Source organism: Cuculus canorus, chromosome 1 (genome assembly GCF_017976375.1).
Source record: "Cuculus canorus isolate bCucCan1 chromosome 1, bCucCan1.pri, whole genome shotgun sequence".
In the NCBI taxonomy this organism is placed as follows: Eukaryota; Metazoa; Chordata; class Aves; order Cuculiformes; family Cuculidae; genus Cuculus; species Cuculus canorus.
Window position 1 is genome coordinate 18181134 of NC_071401.1, and position 17153 is coordinate 18198286.

The 17153-nt window shown below is 39.9% G+C and overlaps 1 protein-coding gene across 10 annotated transcripts in view; it reads right to left on the bottom strand.

Annotated features, from left to right (window-relative positions):
* Nucleotides 1-17153, bottom strand: part of TENM4 (teneurin transmembrane protein 4) — a 606655-nt gene that overhangs the window by 123689 nt on the left and 465813 nt on the right. For all 10 annotated transcript variants that reach the window (XM_054066504.1, XM_054066489.1, XM_054066498.1 and 7 more), the window contains one exon: nucleotides 5351-5536. In XM_054066504.1, coding sequence (XP_053922479.1) covers nucleotides 5351-5536 — 186 coding nt within the window. The remainder of the gene's footprint in view (nucleotides 1-5350; nucleotides 5537-17153) is intronic.

The window sequence follows — 17153 nt, forward strand, 5'->3', positions numbered from 1 at the left end:
CAGCATCCTCTAGCCTCAGATCAAATCACTTTACAAATATTAAATTAACCTCATGCCAGCTCTACCAGATAGGTAAGTATTAATATATTCATTCCAAGGAGGGCTAAAGAAAAAAAAAGAAAGTTATAGATGTACTGGGAGCAGTCATGTGCCCAATTCTCATGGAACATTAATTTCGAAAATCACCTTCTAATTGATTTTCTGCGATCAAACAGAAAGTTGGTGATAAAGACACAAGCAGAAGCCAGGAACCCTGCCTCGGACAGCCCTGCGCATGCCAGCAGGCGGCACTCCCTGTCCTAAAAGCAGCGGGTCTTATGTAAGAAAGAAGGCTCCAAGTCGGGTTTGTTTCTTTCATTACCTCCTTAAATGTTATTTCCATTGTTCTCTTGTCCACTTCCTGCAATCTTCTCTCAGTTGTGTCCTGGTACTCTTCTGAAGAGGTTTTTGTTTCAGGTTCATTTATGCAGACCACCCACCCAGGAGGTCACAGCCCTCACTGGAATTAATGTGGGGCAGTTATGAGTCTTGGGAATGAGATTAACTAATCACCTCAGTGTAGTGGTAGCAGTGCAGGAAGCATGGCATCGCCATCCACTTGGACGGTGGCTGAAGCCTGAGAATGTGTCTCTTGGATTTTGATATCTAGAGCAGCCCAACCTGTAAACTCAGGCAGAAGCCACTGTGCAGATGATGGCAGTGGAGGCAGTTGCCAATGCCAACCATACATCAATTATATGTCAAGGTTTTCTTGTAATCTGAAAAATAACAGGCACCTTCTATGGGAGTATTGCATGATAGCATGAATCTTTCTTCTCTTAACCTATAATAGTCTCATTCCCATGTTATACTTCTGGCACAGAATCACCGAATGGTTGGGGTTGGAAGCAATCTCTGGAAATCATGTAGTCCAACCCTTCTGCTAAAGCACACTCTTTCTTAATTTTCTATATATTCTCTTCTCCTTTTATCTTTCCTGTGGGGTGAAGTGGACAGAATCTCAGTGAAATCACTGGAGTTAAACTGAGATCATACAAATTTGAAGGAGAGGAGAAAATAGCCATTCATTGCTGAACCAGCAATGGCACAAGTTTATGCCACAGGGAAGGGTAAAAGACTGTCTTTAAAGTTCATCTACACTTAATATTTACTGTCAAATATGCTCCCAAACTACTTAAGGCCAGATCACCTTCAGCTTGATGCAAAATCACATGGAAAGAAAGCAACATACATCTACTTTCCACTGACTGCTATAATCACAGCCTTCTCTTGTCCAAAGGTACCCATCCCAACCACACAGGGTGGGTCCTAGAGGGTCAAGTGCAACTTATGCTGTGAATACGCCCAAGTGCTGCAGAGACCTAACTGCCCTGTTGGGCTACAGGTAGCAAGAACCTTCACCAGACACTGGTGGGCTTATTTTATGTTGGGCTACACATGGACTGAGCTGCTTCATAAAGCATTGAAATGGCATAAGTGATGTGTTAGAAAGCTGGGGAAAAGAGACCAGGATCCACCTGTAATGTGCCTTGCCTGAATTCTAGCAGAAATCAAGGGGCACTGATTACAACTCTGCTTATTCAGAACATATATGATTATTTAGGCTGATGAAAAGCAAACTTAAAGGGGCATATTTCTCAAAAATCAGAGTTTTGCTAAGTAAAACAAACCCCAGCCTGATGGCTCCACAAGCGGAAGCCCACATGGGACAGCCTGTCTGCCTGGGCACCAGTTATTTCATACATCCCCAGTGCCTGGCAGGACAAGATTTTCAAAAAGAGTTAAGCATTTAGCTTTTGCAGAGATCAACAGGAATTGTGCACCGAGGTGCTCTGAAAATCCTGCTAGGTAGATTGTTGTGTATTTGGAGAACTCAATGCTGCTCCCTCAGTGTTCCAGAGACCTCGTGGTACTGAGGTGCAGAAACTGAACCTCAAGGGATGGCTTTGGTCTTGTGTCCAGTCTGTTCAAGGACGCTGAATGTCCCCACTCCACCACACAGGGATGCCCTCTGTGCCATTATTTTTTTCTCAACAACCCTAATATGAATCATAAGGGATTGAGGCCTGTTGCTGACAAAATATCACATGTAGGTGTTCACATATCAGATAGAATCTCAGTGCAAGGCCCATGATGGCACAATGAAGTACCCCTTTGAATTTCTGAGGTGGGACGCACAACACCTGGGGTCCTGTCATCAATTATATCAAATTTGAGGCCAGGTTTTAAAGGCCCTGGGAAATTTCTAGAGTTGTTTATTAAAGCCAGGAAATTTTCTGTGGTGCCACAGTCCCACAGAGCTGAGTTGTAATTTGGCCTTTCAGAGCCCACAGTAAAAAAGTGTATTTCACCTTTAAACTCAACAGCCCTAAGACCCACCATGTTCCTTGGATGTAGTTTGTGCCAAAATAGAAGGAAGTTGAATTCTTGCAGTGTTTCTAATGGGGAGCAAATTCAGAATATGCTGGAGAGCCCATCATAGGAGTCTTGCATTGTGGCTGTGGCCATGATTTTCTTTTTCTCTCTAAGAAATTAGAGTAAATTGATTGAACCATTCTACTGGCATTCAGGATTCCTGAAGTTAGATAATCAACTTTCTGTTCTACTCTTATACCAGAACGCACTAAGTTTGCTGAATTAGGATGATGACTGCAAGGTTCTGCATCAATTTCCTGGCTGGGGATTAACTAAGGCTCCTCTAATGAAATCTCTGAATGTGAGCAATCAAGCTAGTGTATTTGGTAACATGACTCTTTGTATAAGCAAACAAAATTAATCCACTGGGATCATAGTTCGCTTAAACACTGTAAGAAAGAGCCTCCTACGACCTACAAAACAAAAGGGTTTCTTACTCTCAAAGATGGTCAACAGGAAATGGAAGAAATGTCCTTTACTTGTATCACCCATTTCTACCATGTTACCTGCACACACGTCAAAATTGGTAAAGCATCACTTCAGCGATGGGGTTTTATGCTTGTCAGTGCTAAAGCAAAATGGCCATGACACAGACATATAAGGAATTACTGTCAACAGAACAAGTTGCCATGCAGGGAAATTACACAAGGACAAGGGGAATGCTTTCCACATACTTAATGTAATTCCAAGTCAATGTCCTTTCATCTGTGCCAATATAACTAGCTTATTACTCCTTCTAAAGCTATTCAATTTTCTTGGATATTTATGACTTTGCCAAAACTCCTTTACATTCTACACATTTATCAATGAAATATTCTGTAGGAAATACGGTTTACAGCTTCAGAGGCATGAGACTATGTACAAATTCGTCGCTAAATCACCATGCAAGAAGATGGGGGGGGGTGGGTGAAAAGAAACAGAATTGCTCCAGTGCTCAAAGTATTAAAGAATGATTCCTAAACTAAGGCGGTACTGCAATAGGAAGGTAGGACCACACAAAATGATAGGGTGCACCAGTAAAATCTCGATGCTGACTGCATTGCAGTGCTGGCCTTTCCCATAATAATACAGACTCTTTACACTTAGAGTGAGGAATACCACAAATAATGGGGTAAATTTAATTACCATGAAAGAGAAAAGCTTGTTGTTTGAAAAGAGTCTGGGCATATCAGCTGTGTGGAGAAATATCATATACCAAACTAGTGGCATTTTCTTTTTGCAGCAGAACTAATAAAATGGCACTGAGGGTATGAATCAGGCTTTTTTGTGCATAAATGACTTTCATATAAAATCATTCCCTGGATTTGGGGCCTTTCGCTGAACATTTTTTCTTTTTTTTTTTAAAACCCTTTCATGGATCTGTGTGGCTTTGCAAATCAAAGTGCTTGAACACAAGTCTATAAAATAATATTATAGAAACACAGGATTCCAATTAACACAGGACTGCTCTCTTTTAATTTTAAAGTCTTTTAGGAGAGGGTTTTTTTAATCTCTTTCTCATGAGAAGAAATGAAAGCTGCTAGAAAAGGAAGCAGAATATAATGTCTAATGAGACAGAGGAAGTTTTAAGAGCTAGATATTTTTCATTACAGGATGCATGTGGAGACCATAATGTGGTAGGGCGACATTAGCATAAATAAATGATAAGGAGAATTGAGCCACAGATATGGTTTGAACCATTGCCCTAATGTTGGAATTAAAATATTCTGATCAGGCTTCATTTCCTATCTGGTTTTATGTGTGCAAACTTACCTGGTGTTCAAGCAAAAAAAGTGATGCCTACATATAGCTAAGTTAATAATCTATACAGAGAACTATGCTGACATTTGCCCTGGTGTTGCTAGTGGTTAAATTTGATGTAACGCGATATATATACATCATGGCATACTGAAAGCAACATAGAGGTAAGTTTTCTTATCTTTAAAAGAAGCTGATTAAAGCAAAACAACTGGAGGAGAATTCTCACTCTGGAATAACTCCTCTAAAGTCAACTGATTTTTTTCCACATAGGCATTATTGAGACCAGAACTGAATTCACTAATTTAGTTTTCTATTAATGTATAATAAATGGCATTTGGGGAGTTTTATACTACTGATTTGATAGCAGGACTACAGAATGGGGACTAAAGTGTTTGCATGACATTCAGTAAAAAGGAAGAAGGGAAAATGCATCAAGGAGTTAAGTGAGATGAAAGAGAAGGTAAAGCCAAGCCAGTTCATTAATGATGCTGTAAACTGCTTATCGTGAGAACTGTACCTCTTTGCATGATTTTGGCATATTATTATTATTATTGTTGTTGTTGTTGTTAATAATAATAATAATAATGATAATAATAGACATGACACCAAAAGCTCAAGGTAAGTGCCAAGTGCATGAGGAATACAGAATCAAAGAGAGAGGGAAATGAAATGGTTAGAAAGGAAGCAGAGCAGACAAGGCATAAGCAAGACAGAGTTAAATACCAGCTAGAAGTCATCTGATTGCAGTTTCCTCCTTTATACTGGCAAGCAAAGAGGTAATGCAAATAATGGAGCAAATAAAAGGAAAGAAAACTTTAAATCAGATGCATGTTTCTGAAAATGCTGCCAACATGGTAGGGAGAAGTCTTGGAGGCCACAGAAAGACCTTTAGAGAGAGGCAAAGTGAGATGTTTTCAAAAGCATCTAGCTGATGTATGATGGCTTGTCTCTATGAGATCAAATACCAAATAGATGTACTTCACTTCTGATAATAAAAAATATATATAGCTATGTCATCAGCAAATGAAAGGACATTTTATCTTGTTCCCACATGAAAATGTATGATGTCAGAACTTGAAATCCAAGAACAAAGGTGCTCATGCTATACTAAGTCACACATATTAAGCATGCGCCTTTTCTCCTCCTTGATCGTTAATTATTCTTTTAAAAGTAGTTGTTTTTTCTTTATCCCTACCAATAGTGCAGTGCTCTCCGTTCCAGCCCGGGCTGCATTCACACTTGCCATCCCGGCATGTCCCGTGCTCATTGCAGCGTGGGTGACACGCTCGCTGATCACAGGCTGTGCCCATCCATCCCTCCTCACAGCGGCAGGTGCCTCCAACACAAATGCCATGTCCTCCGCAGTCCGCTGCACAAATCTCTGTGGGAGAGGAGAAAGGGGTAGATAGAAGGGAAAGGGGGAAAATCCAGAGCATTATTGTTAAGAAAATGCAGCCACACTTCACTACCTCACTTTACAGGGCAATGAAAAGAATTCCTGGAGCTCATAACACTAATCCTTCCTGACAATAAGAATCTAATAAGTATATTACAAAAAATAGATGGACATGGATTGCAGAGGTTTGCTGCGATTGATCCTCCTGTTTGCTTTCTAATTCTCTTGCACTCCTCGAGCTTTTGTGATCACCAAACCCGAAGGGGGAGTCTCTTCCAATAGACGGAACAATAATTACATTTAATTAAAATCTGATTAAGTGTGAAAACAATGTACTGATAAACTACTGATGCTAAAGTTAAGTGCTGGCAAAGCCTGTTCTTGGCTTGTTATCCCATGGTTCCAGGGATGGGATTCATTAAAATTCTTCTTCTCTCTTTAAAATGAATGCAAAATATTTCTATTTCTACTGAGTTTTTGTATCTGCTATGTGTCTGTTGTCCTACCGCTCCATTACAAATGACCTCTCAGGAGGTACCACCATGCTCTTTTGATAAGCTGTATGGGGTGAAGTTGATAAGATGGTGCTTGTTTCCAAGTCTTATTGGAGTTAATGGAAGCATGGAGTCATAACTGGTCATTTTGGTACTTACCTCCAAAAAAGAGAACAGCTAAAGGACATTGGCTTTTCAGGAGTGCTGGCCTTCGCACCCGCTGTGGGCCCCAGTGTGTGTGAGGATACAGATATGCATAATACTGGCATGAGTTTAGGAGACTTCATGTTTTCGTCTGCACTGTATTTGTCTGGAAAAACTAAGGCCTAGTGGAGAACAGGTACCCACAAGTCAGGAGTTAACGTGGCTGTTACCACTGTTACTATATAGGGCTGATTTAAACGAAAAAATAAAACCAAATATTGATGCAGTGCTATACTGCAGATAAAATGAAATGAATTTATTTCTTCTTCCCCAAGCCCATCACCTGACTGCTCATTTTCAACCTCTCATAAACCATGACTGCACTGTCCTGTTGGAGGAGAGGCAATTCAGACTGTATTTCAGACTGTCAGGTCTTCCCCCTTCTCTCTGTGTTCTGCTTGGTGCTTCTGATATTGGTTGAACTTTCTCAAATGTTTTAGACTGAAGCCTTCTGCTTGATGGAGCCATTTCACAGATTTTACAGGGTACTGACACAGTTCCCTTTGGGGAGAGTGGAGAGAAGATAAGAACAGAAGAAATGCTGAGCAAGGCTGGGCTGGAAGCCCAGAAAGGGGTACTGGGGTACTCTGCAGAGCCCATTCTCTCTTTGTTTCCATGGCTTTGAACCGCTAGGATGAATATCTCAGACACCAGTCCATCTTAAGTGACTCTCTTTATGCCTCTGACCATATTAAGAGCAGGATTCAAGCCTCAAGACTTGCGGTGGAGGGGCAACCGGTATTATACAAGACATTTACTTCGGGTCACTGGCTGCACATAAAATATTCAAAACTACTCAGCCCGCATTAACATCACACCTGACTGAAATTCAGCCTTACTTAAGTTGCCTTTAGTCTTTTCCTAATTAATATCAGCAAGTAATAGGAAGCCTGGGTTGTTCATGTACTTTTGCCATGCTCCTGGTATAGGGCTGGAACATCCACTTCAACTCCAGGAGGAAAGTTTTGCAGCACAGGAGAGAGCTGCAAGGTCTTCAGCCCTCTATGCTGAAATGGACTCTTGTCTCCAAGGATCAGAGAGTTCTTTAAACAGTGGTAGCTATGATAGTAATAACAGCAGTGCTTTGCATGTCTAGAAAACACTTTATTTTCCAAAAGCGATGTGAGCACAATACCTAGCTCCTGCTTACTGTACAGCTCAGGGTAGTGGAACAGTTTCCACTAGAACTCCTTTTGCTGCAGTGTCTCGGATGTTTCCAAATCCTATCAAACATTTAGTCCCATATATTTAAATCTGTAATGAAAGAATTTTGGAATTCAAATGTGCTTTCTGAAAGGCAGAATCTCTGTGGAGTCATTCCTGTGAAAAGGGATGGAAAACCCACTGGGACATTTACATCTTGACTGAAATTTTTCCCAGACAACATGTTGCCAAGGAACAGTTTTGCACACGCGGGCCAGGGACATGCACTGCATGATCTAAACCAAACAGATCTTAGGCTAACCCAGAAGGGGAATGCTGGGAACATATTTGTTTCTTTTTGTCTCCCACCCAGCTGAGATCCCAGCCATATCACCACCCACACAGGCAGGAGACTGCAGGCTCCAGGTTATGAATGTATAATTCATGCATAATGGATATATAAGGTGGTTTGGATTCCCAGGCCCCAAGAGCCGTAATAAAGACCCTCAGCTGTGAAAAACACTTGTGAAGCAAACTACTTACGACAGTCTCCTTAAAACGTAGTTTAATTATTTCTGACAGGGAACCAGGAGCCAGGAACTCTCAAATCTAAATCTTCCATTTAGCTGCCAGTTTAAAGATAGATGGGAACCATACAACTGAAATAGCCTTACAAGAGACATCCTGCAGTACACCCTGGCCCTTTATAATATGGCACTCTTAAACACTCGCAGGTTTCTAATGGGTGATTAAATAGTCAGACTAGCTTTTACTTTTCTGGTGACACTCAAAGAAATGATCAAAATGGATTTCAGATTAAGTTTCCACTTAACTGCAGGTCTTTTCAGGCAGCTCAAGACGACTAAGGCTGATTTACAGAAAAGGGCAGGTGAATTGTTTCTTTATCATTCGGTCCCAGGGACAGAATTTGCCACCTCTGTTCTTATTACAAGCTGCATTTTCTTTGGTACATTTCCCAATTCTGTTGTTAAAATTAGAGGACATGATTAGCTACTGTCTGAGCTGCATGAACAAATGCGAAGGAAAGCTTTTAATTCTCCTACTGCAGTATGCACAGACTGGCCAGGTGCACTATATTGTCCCTATCTATTTAAGCTTAGCTAGAACACTGTGCTTGTCCATAAAAGATCTGCCTGTTAAATATTTTCACACTAGCTGTTCTCAAAAGGTGACCAAATATTTCTTTTCATCTTTAATCTCTTCCATTGTTTGTATGAACAGTTTAGCCATTCCTTATTCTTTGCATTGTGTTTTACTTTATCTTGCTGGGCAGATCTCAAATGGGAAATACCTGGACTTTGAGTAATACCCTGCATTTTGTTCCCTGACAGTTGCACTCACCAGTGGGCACTGATGGACGTTAATAGATTTACAGATAAAAGGTTTTATGTGAGGAATCAAGTTAATTTCTATTTTACCATCTGGGTTTTCTCCATGTTACTGTCTAGAGTATCCTCCACTGTCTGGACTTCATCGCACCTTATGCCCTCTATGGGTCAAGAAGCAAACACAAGTAACTCACCTTAAACCTCTTGCATGGACAACTGCTGGAGCAGAATGTGCTCAAGACATCACCACATTTTGGGTGGTTCACCCAGGGGTCTCAGGTGCATCATGAACTGTATCCTTAGAAAAGGATAATGCCATTCTAATGTGATTCTGGTTATTTTTCAGGCGAATAATCAGAAAGGAATTATTTATTTTCAGTTTCAAGATCTGCTCTACTCCATCACTACTCACCCACATTGGGATCCACCCCATGAGGTTACTCTCAACAGCCTGCTGGCTAGTTTTTAGGCAAATGACTTTTTTCCCCCCCGCACTATTCCGTCATGACTGGGGAGAGATTTCCCTCTGGTCTACAAAGACTGTCTCAGAATTCCTCTAGGCTCTCTTAAAAATCCTAATCCACCTCAAAACCTACCCAAAATCTTAACAGCCGCTGCTGATGTGCCTTATCTTCTGCATACTGCCTTAACCAAAACTGTGTTGTAATTTTATTGTGCCTCCATTAGTATGTCTCTTGTCTGTTGTTGTTCACTTAATGCTCAAGAATCTCAGCTATCTGAGGCTAAGATTATCCTTTTTGTTCTGTGTTTGCACTGTGCCAGGTGTAATGAGGTCACAGTCCATTAACAGCACTTCAGAAGTAAGAATACTAAAGCAATTACTCATACAAATAAAAGCCTTGTACCTGATTCTTCCTTTATTTCTTTTTTCTTTTTTTTTTTGCATATCCTGCTAAAAACTAACCCAAATCTGTCCCCTTAAGAATAAAAACTCTGCTACGTTGCCTTTGATATTTCAGAAGAAAAGTGGGAAAAGAAATCTATCAAACACTAGCCACCAGTGTAATGCGTTGCTCATGGCCCTTTTTAATTGATGTAACAGACACAAGAGCTTCCAACACAAGAAGTGGCATAATCCAGAATTTCATATTATTTCCACATTACACTAAAGAACTGGGTTGGGAAAGGGATAATTATGTCAGTTTGTTCTTCATTTAGAGCAAATCCACTTTTGCACGTTTACCCCTATCCCCCCAAAATCCTAAAATTGGCTTGACAACAGTTTTAAAGCTTTCCAGCTTAGAGAAGAGCAATGGAGATGAAAATTTTTCTTTAGCATTCATGTGATGCAAAATCAGAGCTTTAGCTGCTTCTGACCTGCTTGCTAAATCCTTTAATAAATATGGATTTAGTGCTAAAATATAAGATCAAGTGAAATTGCTCAGAGCTTCCTGAAAACTGGGGCAGTTCCACTGACCTTCAACATATTAATAGAAAATTTAATAATTAAAAATCTGTCTTAACTGGGATTTTCTAGTTTCAAGTTGGCTCATCTGAGGCAGTTTCCAGCCTCAGACAGATTTTTCTAGAAAAGAAGCACAGGAGAGAGGTAGTGTACAGTGCTAAAACGGCTGTGTTTGGTGAAGAGCTAAGCCTTGTTTTCACAACCTGCATTTGCTTTAGAAGGCAAGTTACAGAGAATATCTGGGAAAAGCATCTAATATAAAGACATGCAAAATAACCAGAAGGTCCATAATCGACATGATTTAGATAGCAGTGAAGTGCTAAGTATATACTTCATAATTAAACATATTTTTCAGTGTGATGAAACCCTCATCTATGAGTAACTGAAGAAGACATAAACTCGTTAGCTTTTAAAACTATCCTCGTAATAAAAGTTACAAGAAAAGGTTGAAAATACGGGACAAGACATAGCCTGAATGAGATGTTTGACCATTCTATCCTTACCACCCCAGTAACTAATCTGTGGCGTTAAATCATCTGAAAACCATCTTATTGCACTAGCAACTAGGCAACCGTTGCGAATTTTGTGACAATGTCCCTAACCGAAGACTTTTGAAAATTTCTCTTCAGAGACCATCTCCTAAGGCAAGGTCTCTACAATTTAATGCTTTTGTACAGATAATCTGTTTGCATATTTAAAACTTACATAAATTATGTAAATATTACTAATTTATAAGTAGTAATAATAATATTTTTGTCAATAAACATAAGAGCTATTTGCTTTTATGAGTGTAATTAAACTGTTGGTATTGAGATGACTGTCCACTCCATTCAAGGGTATCAATGCATTTTATATAACTCAGCAAACTGAATATATCTGAAAGACAACAGTTACTTCTCTTTTCAAGGACGAGGAAATCAAGACTAAAGGATGCTCTCCAGAGACTGAAAATGAATCCATCAGCTTTGCTATCACGCCTCATCAGGAACAGAACACTGACCTTCAGTGATGGTTTTAAAATGTGACTCAGGACATCTGAATTTCCTCCTGCTGCACCTGAAGCATTCTAGAGGGCCTGCACTGGGGAATGCGTATCCTGCATTAGAGCATGACCCTAATCAGGATACCTGAGTTGGCCTAAATGCTGATCCTTGTCAGGCTCTGCAGAAGAAAGACTGAATATGGGTCTTCAACACGCGCAGAGGGGACAACACTGCTCTTGCTGAAAAGAATGGGTATACACAAAGCAGGTATAAACCATGTGCATGACAGAAGAGGAGAGAATTTTTACTTTAAGTGGTTGAGCCTGACTTAGCTGTCTGTCTCTAGGAGAAGTGTTGGTTGGAAATCCCTAACAGAAGAAAGCACTCATCTCTGGCCCTCAACTAGACACAAAAGATTAAACTCACTGCAGCCCTTTTGCCCATTTTCCTCTCTGTATTTTGTTCTCTGCTTGCATAAGCAGCTTTGTGTTTAACTGAAAGGCTTCTGCAAATCCTCTTCTAGGTCTCATCTCTCTTTGGAGATTCAAATCAGGTGTCTAGATAGCTCTGATCTTGGAGGTGAAAAGTCCACAGAGTAGCTGCTCACCTGGTGCTAAGCAGATCCAGGATAACTGCCCTAGGACACACTCTCCATCTCTAAAGTGAGAAATGAATGAGTGTGGTACAGTAACATACTTCATCTGATATATGTACGTCCTCTGAGACCGAGTCTTTTACTCTGTAAACATACAGTACGTAGCACAATGAGACTCTCGGGAGTTCAAGGTAAAAGTAGTAATAGTAAGAACAGGAGCAGTCATTAGCAATCCCCTTGCTAATGGATCACAGCTCTTACTCAGCCTGTGCAGCTGCACAATGTACAGTGGTACAGTTGGGACGTCTGTTAAAAAAACTTACTTCTAAGAGCAATTTCAGCTTGCTTCATATTTGCATAAAGGTCTTCCAGCTCTTGTCTGAAAAGCTATAACTCCGTGAGATGAAATTCTGTTAAACTGGTCTGCTGCCTTTTATCAGCTTCGAGTTTCTACAAAATTTATACCCTATTTTCATCCTTACTTTAAATGCTAGGGACTGACCATCACGTTGTATCTAAAGCATCTCTTCTATAGCTGTGATTTACTTTTGTGCTCATGTCAATCTCCCCTTTATTTATTATTCTCAAGTTTATTTTAAACTGTCTCTTGCTGTTGAATAGCAGGACATGAAATGCCAGGTATTGACAGACTTCAGTCTTGGAGCTGAGATTTGTTGAATAAAAATAAATATCCCACTGCAGGATTATGCTTTTCTCTTTGATAGTTTATTGGGTCTTTGTGTTGTCTGGCATGTGAGTTAAATCTTCCCAGAGAAGAAGTAATTCCTAATGTATTAAATGAAATTCCTAACAAAGATTCTCCTCTGAACTAATTTTGATTTCCCCTCTGTCCATAAGGAGGGGATAATTTGACAGTAGAAAAGACTTTTGCTCATGCTCACAATCACCAAAAAACCCCTAATATCTTCCCAATTCTGTAGAGTTTGGTTTTGTCTAAAATATACTCAACAGAACAGTTAAAAATGTGTTTACTGAAGTAACTACCAGCTAGATTTGCTTGAGATTCCCTTATTCAGAACTTGGCACTACTGCGCACACAGTCCCAACATGATTTCCTTCTTTTTGTCCTCTTTGCTTTTTCAAAATGAGACACAGAACAGGTATGAAATGGGATGGAGTGACATATCCAGATGTTAGATGTCTGTCTGTCCACACAAATGTGCTGCAGCAGCAGCTGCTCCAAAAGCTTTATGTCTGCTGTACTGTCCATATGCCTCAACACTGGTCTGGAAGAATCACTTCTACAGAAAAGAAGGAAAGCTCTCTCCAACACCCTTCCAAACTTTCTTCTGTCAAGATCATTGGAAAGGTAATCGTTAGTGTAAATAGTGGTGATAGTTTTTCTGAAAATGAACACCTTGTAGCTTGGAAGGAGGCAGAGAAGCAATACTGAATCTAGTGCATTCACTTCAGACAGGTTATTAAATCATGGATTTCTGGCCTTCTGTAGCCACCAATCCACTATGCAACAATTATTGGTCTTGGGTTATTTTTGCTTGCTCATTTTTTATGTTATTCTCTTTTACTGAGTCCTAGATTATTTCCCCCATTATTTCATCTTAGCCGTTCTAAACTAGAATGAAACATGACTTGATGAAGCTGAAAACATCCAATAAACCCTTGTGGAAACTCTAAACATGACAAGCTCCAATTGCATTGAGGTGTAAGATCACAGTCACAGGACCTACCCACCAACAGTGCAGGACTGACTGAATCCAAGTGGAGAATCCATGACGTGAAACCTATAACCATCCCTGCTGAGCCAAATGAGTCAGGTATAAGGGAAGAGTCTTGATACAGCCTAATCAAAGGTAGATCAAAGGCACAGCATAACTACAGACAAGAATCCACACTGCTGATACTCCAGCAATATTATGGTTAAAAGAGGGACTATTCAGAAGCAGAAGACAAAACTAAGAGGATGCCCACACTGCTTTCTGTGAGTCGTTTACAATCTGATTAGCCAAACTTATTGGACATCCTGTATCTTCAGTCCAAAAGCAGCACAACTGCCATAAGGAAACTCCTAACAGCATGAACTGTTCTGGACAATGAGTACAATGTTTCAGCTTCTCAGTTGGCTTCATCAACTGGTTTTATCTCCAAAAGAACACAAAGAACCAGTTCACACCACTCTTGCAGGACAGTAATTTTGTCCTCACTGACAGTTGGTTTACACTTACTGTGTAAGCACCATCATGACAAATACTCTTCTGTAGAGAAGGGGTTAAACTACGACCAGCCCCAACTCTGGCATGATCTAAATCCAGAAACTGTGAGGAGTCTAATGCTCTATCTTTCAAAAGCAAAGTCAGAGAATAAGCCAAAATGTGGTCATCCCAGACTCCTCAGTTTTCAGTATATCCCTGCTGTTTTCAGTCAGCAAAGTCCACAACACAAAGTATAATTGATCCAAACAAAAGGAACATTTAAGCTTGTGATGTGACTGCTGAGGTCACATTTGGAGATAGAGAAGACTGCTGAACTAAAACTGGCGTGCCAGGAATTAGCCCTAATTGTTGTAGAAAACAAATAGGCAATAGACTAGTCTACCCTTTGCCATTTGAGGAGGTCCATAAACTGGCACTGATGCTGCAACAGCTGATATGAGAGAAAGAAGCTTTACTCATAGCAGTATGCTTAAGGTCACTGAAGACTAGGGATTGCTTGTTACACCACTAGACACACATTATTCACAGCCTGAGACATGACCTAATCAGATCAAATGTTTTGTGATCTAATGGTCAGAGCCAGACTGATAATATCACTATTTCCACTGGGTTTGGCCAAGTTTGAAATGACAGCTAGAACACAAGTCTTCAGTTCCTTCAGTCTCACCCTTGGTCACTCATTCTGACCAAGACTGCATGGACTGCTGCAAACAGAGAAGTGGCTACAAGTAAGATCCTAAACACATCTAAAAGCTGACAAGAGTTTGATGGATCTCTGGTTGGCCTGACAAATGTGCTAAGACAATTCTCAACTACCAGATTGCAAGTAGGAATACATATTTGAAACATCAGTTGCATCTTCTACCTTATTGGGAGTTTTCTTCCTCCCTTTAGTATATCCTTTTCATCTTCTGACGACAAAGATATGCGGATTTTTGAAGAACTGGACTCCCCACAAAAATAAATACAGATCATCTCAACTAGTACCTTTTTTCCACCACTCCAGGGTCTCCCTATTCACATTTTCAATAACTAAAGGGAAAGGGAATAAAAGTGTATTCAAATGAAAGCCTTCCTGAATACTTTTATTTCAAATATTTTGGCTGTTTTCAGTCCCTTATTGCATTTTTAATAAAAAGCTTAAAAGACTTTAAAGGATAAATTGATCTTGGCAATGGGTAGGCTAAATCTGTAGTCACAATCCCAGCTACATCAAAAACTTTATGTTTTGTACAATGATAGTTCTTGTTAACACTGTTGATTCTCTGGATTCACTTATTCCTTCACAATTCACAAAGCAGATATCTGCAAGGCAGAGCCTGTGATAGCCTTGTCTAACAGTGCTTTGCTGCACATACTTTATTACCTCTGAGAGAAAACTTAGTTCTTTCCACGCAAATGAAATGGGGAAGATCAGAAGTTCACAAATCAGCATGTTATGGTTCTGCAAGGCTGAGGATGAAATCTCTACTGGTACAAAATACTGTTCAATGACTATTAAAGGACCGGGTTAAGGCTTCAGGAGTGGGTTTGCAATTTTGGTATTGAGCCAGAATAGATTTTGATGGTATCTTCCGAAGCCTACCTTAGAAGACTCTGTGCTCAAATAATTTCAATTGCCCCAGACTAATGTTTCTCACTATGTTGCAAGGGTAGTGAGATGAGCAAGTTACAAGCTGAAGGAAAATCATTTAAAGTGGCATTTAATTACATAGCTGTGCACAGTATCTTTCTCTTAGGCCATTAAGATCTGAAATACATGGATTTTATCAATTTCAGATGTTGTACCCTGAGGTTTAGTCCTTTTGTTCTTTCCACTTTTTAATGCTAAGAAAAAGACAAATCCATGATTTCTTACACATTAAAGATTTCTTACACATCTAGTCTATAGTAAGACAGAAGCCTGTACCATGTGAGAGCTGGTGTGATATCCATCTTTTACAGAGACGTTTTTACCTCTTAATGAAGCAAATGATGGTTTAAAGGAGGAATTATACGAACATTTTCCAAGGATGGATTTTTATCTTGGTGTTCTTGGACATGGCATGAATTAAACAGATTTTGTTTTGTAAGGTTGACATCAATAAGCCGTAGGAAATCAATTTTTATCACACATGTGGTGCTGTTTGACCAATAGGACATGATGTTGTCTGGCAAGATATATGAGAACTGTGCTTCTTTGTGTCTGTATATGCGTGTGTGTGTGCAATAATCTTCTGCACAATTCCTGATGAAAAAGACATTGTAAGATAAAGGTGCGATTGCTCTAGCTTTCTCTTTAGAAGTTCATTCTTGGTCTCCTTATTTACTAACTGGAATACAGAAAACATGCCTATTTCAGTGAACTGTAAGACTTTGTGGTGGGGAACTCTGTTGGGTGCTATCTGAAAGACCTTCTCTAAATTTGTACTAAAAAATTCAGTCATTACCATTAGCTGATACGGAATCTTGAATCTAATCATTGTTTGTTAATGGACATGACCCATACTCCTGCAAAGTAAACATTGACTTCAATGTACTACGCAATAATTTCAATTATTTTTAAGAATATGGCTTCCCTGCTATCAGAGACACGGATGCACACAGCATGCTAGTTTTATTTTAAATACAGCTTTTCAGTCTACCAGAAGCAGTAAGGCCATGGAGGACTGTTTCACAACTGGTGGGTAAACACTTGTTCTTCTGCTAGCCCTATGGAATCCCATCCTGTTTCCCCACTGTGCTTGGAGGCCAGGTTTCTTTAGGCATATCTGCAAATATTGTGATCACTACATAGCAGTCTGAAGCCCCTCCTGAGCTGTTTTTAATTGATCACATAGGCTGAGGGGAATTTCTGTTGTTTTTTATGTTAAATGCCACAGTTGTGTAACTGCCTTCCTCCTGAGGAATCTGTGATCGTGATTGCCTGTTGAGCCTTCTACAGTTATTTGGCAGAACTGAGGATCTCTCAAAAGCTGAGATCCACACTGCTCTAAAGTAATATGAAGCATCTAAATAAGAAAGCAGCTGAATCAATGAGGAAACAATTAAGCTCCCTTTAAAGGACTTCCACTCAACTATAGTCTTCAGTCCTCTGCAGAGGTTTTCGGGCAATCATCCACTAAAAGAAGGGTGGGATGGCATGGAACTGGATTTTTTTAATCCACTAAAGACACTTAGAACATTTCTAGCCAGAGTAAGTGTGGCCAGGATGAGTGCTGCAGTGCTGGATTCTGA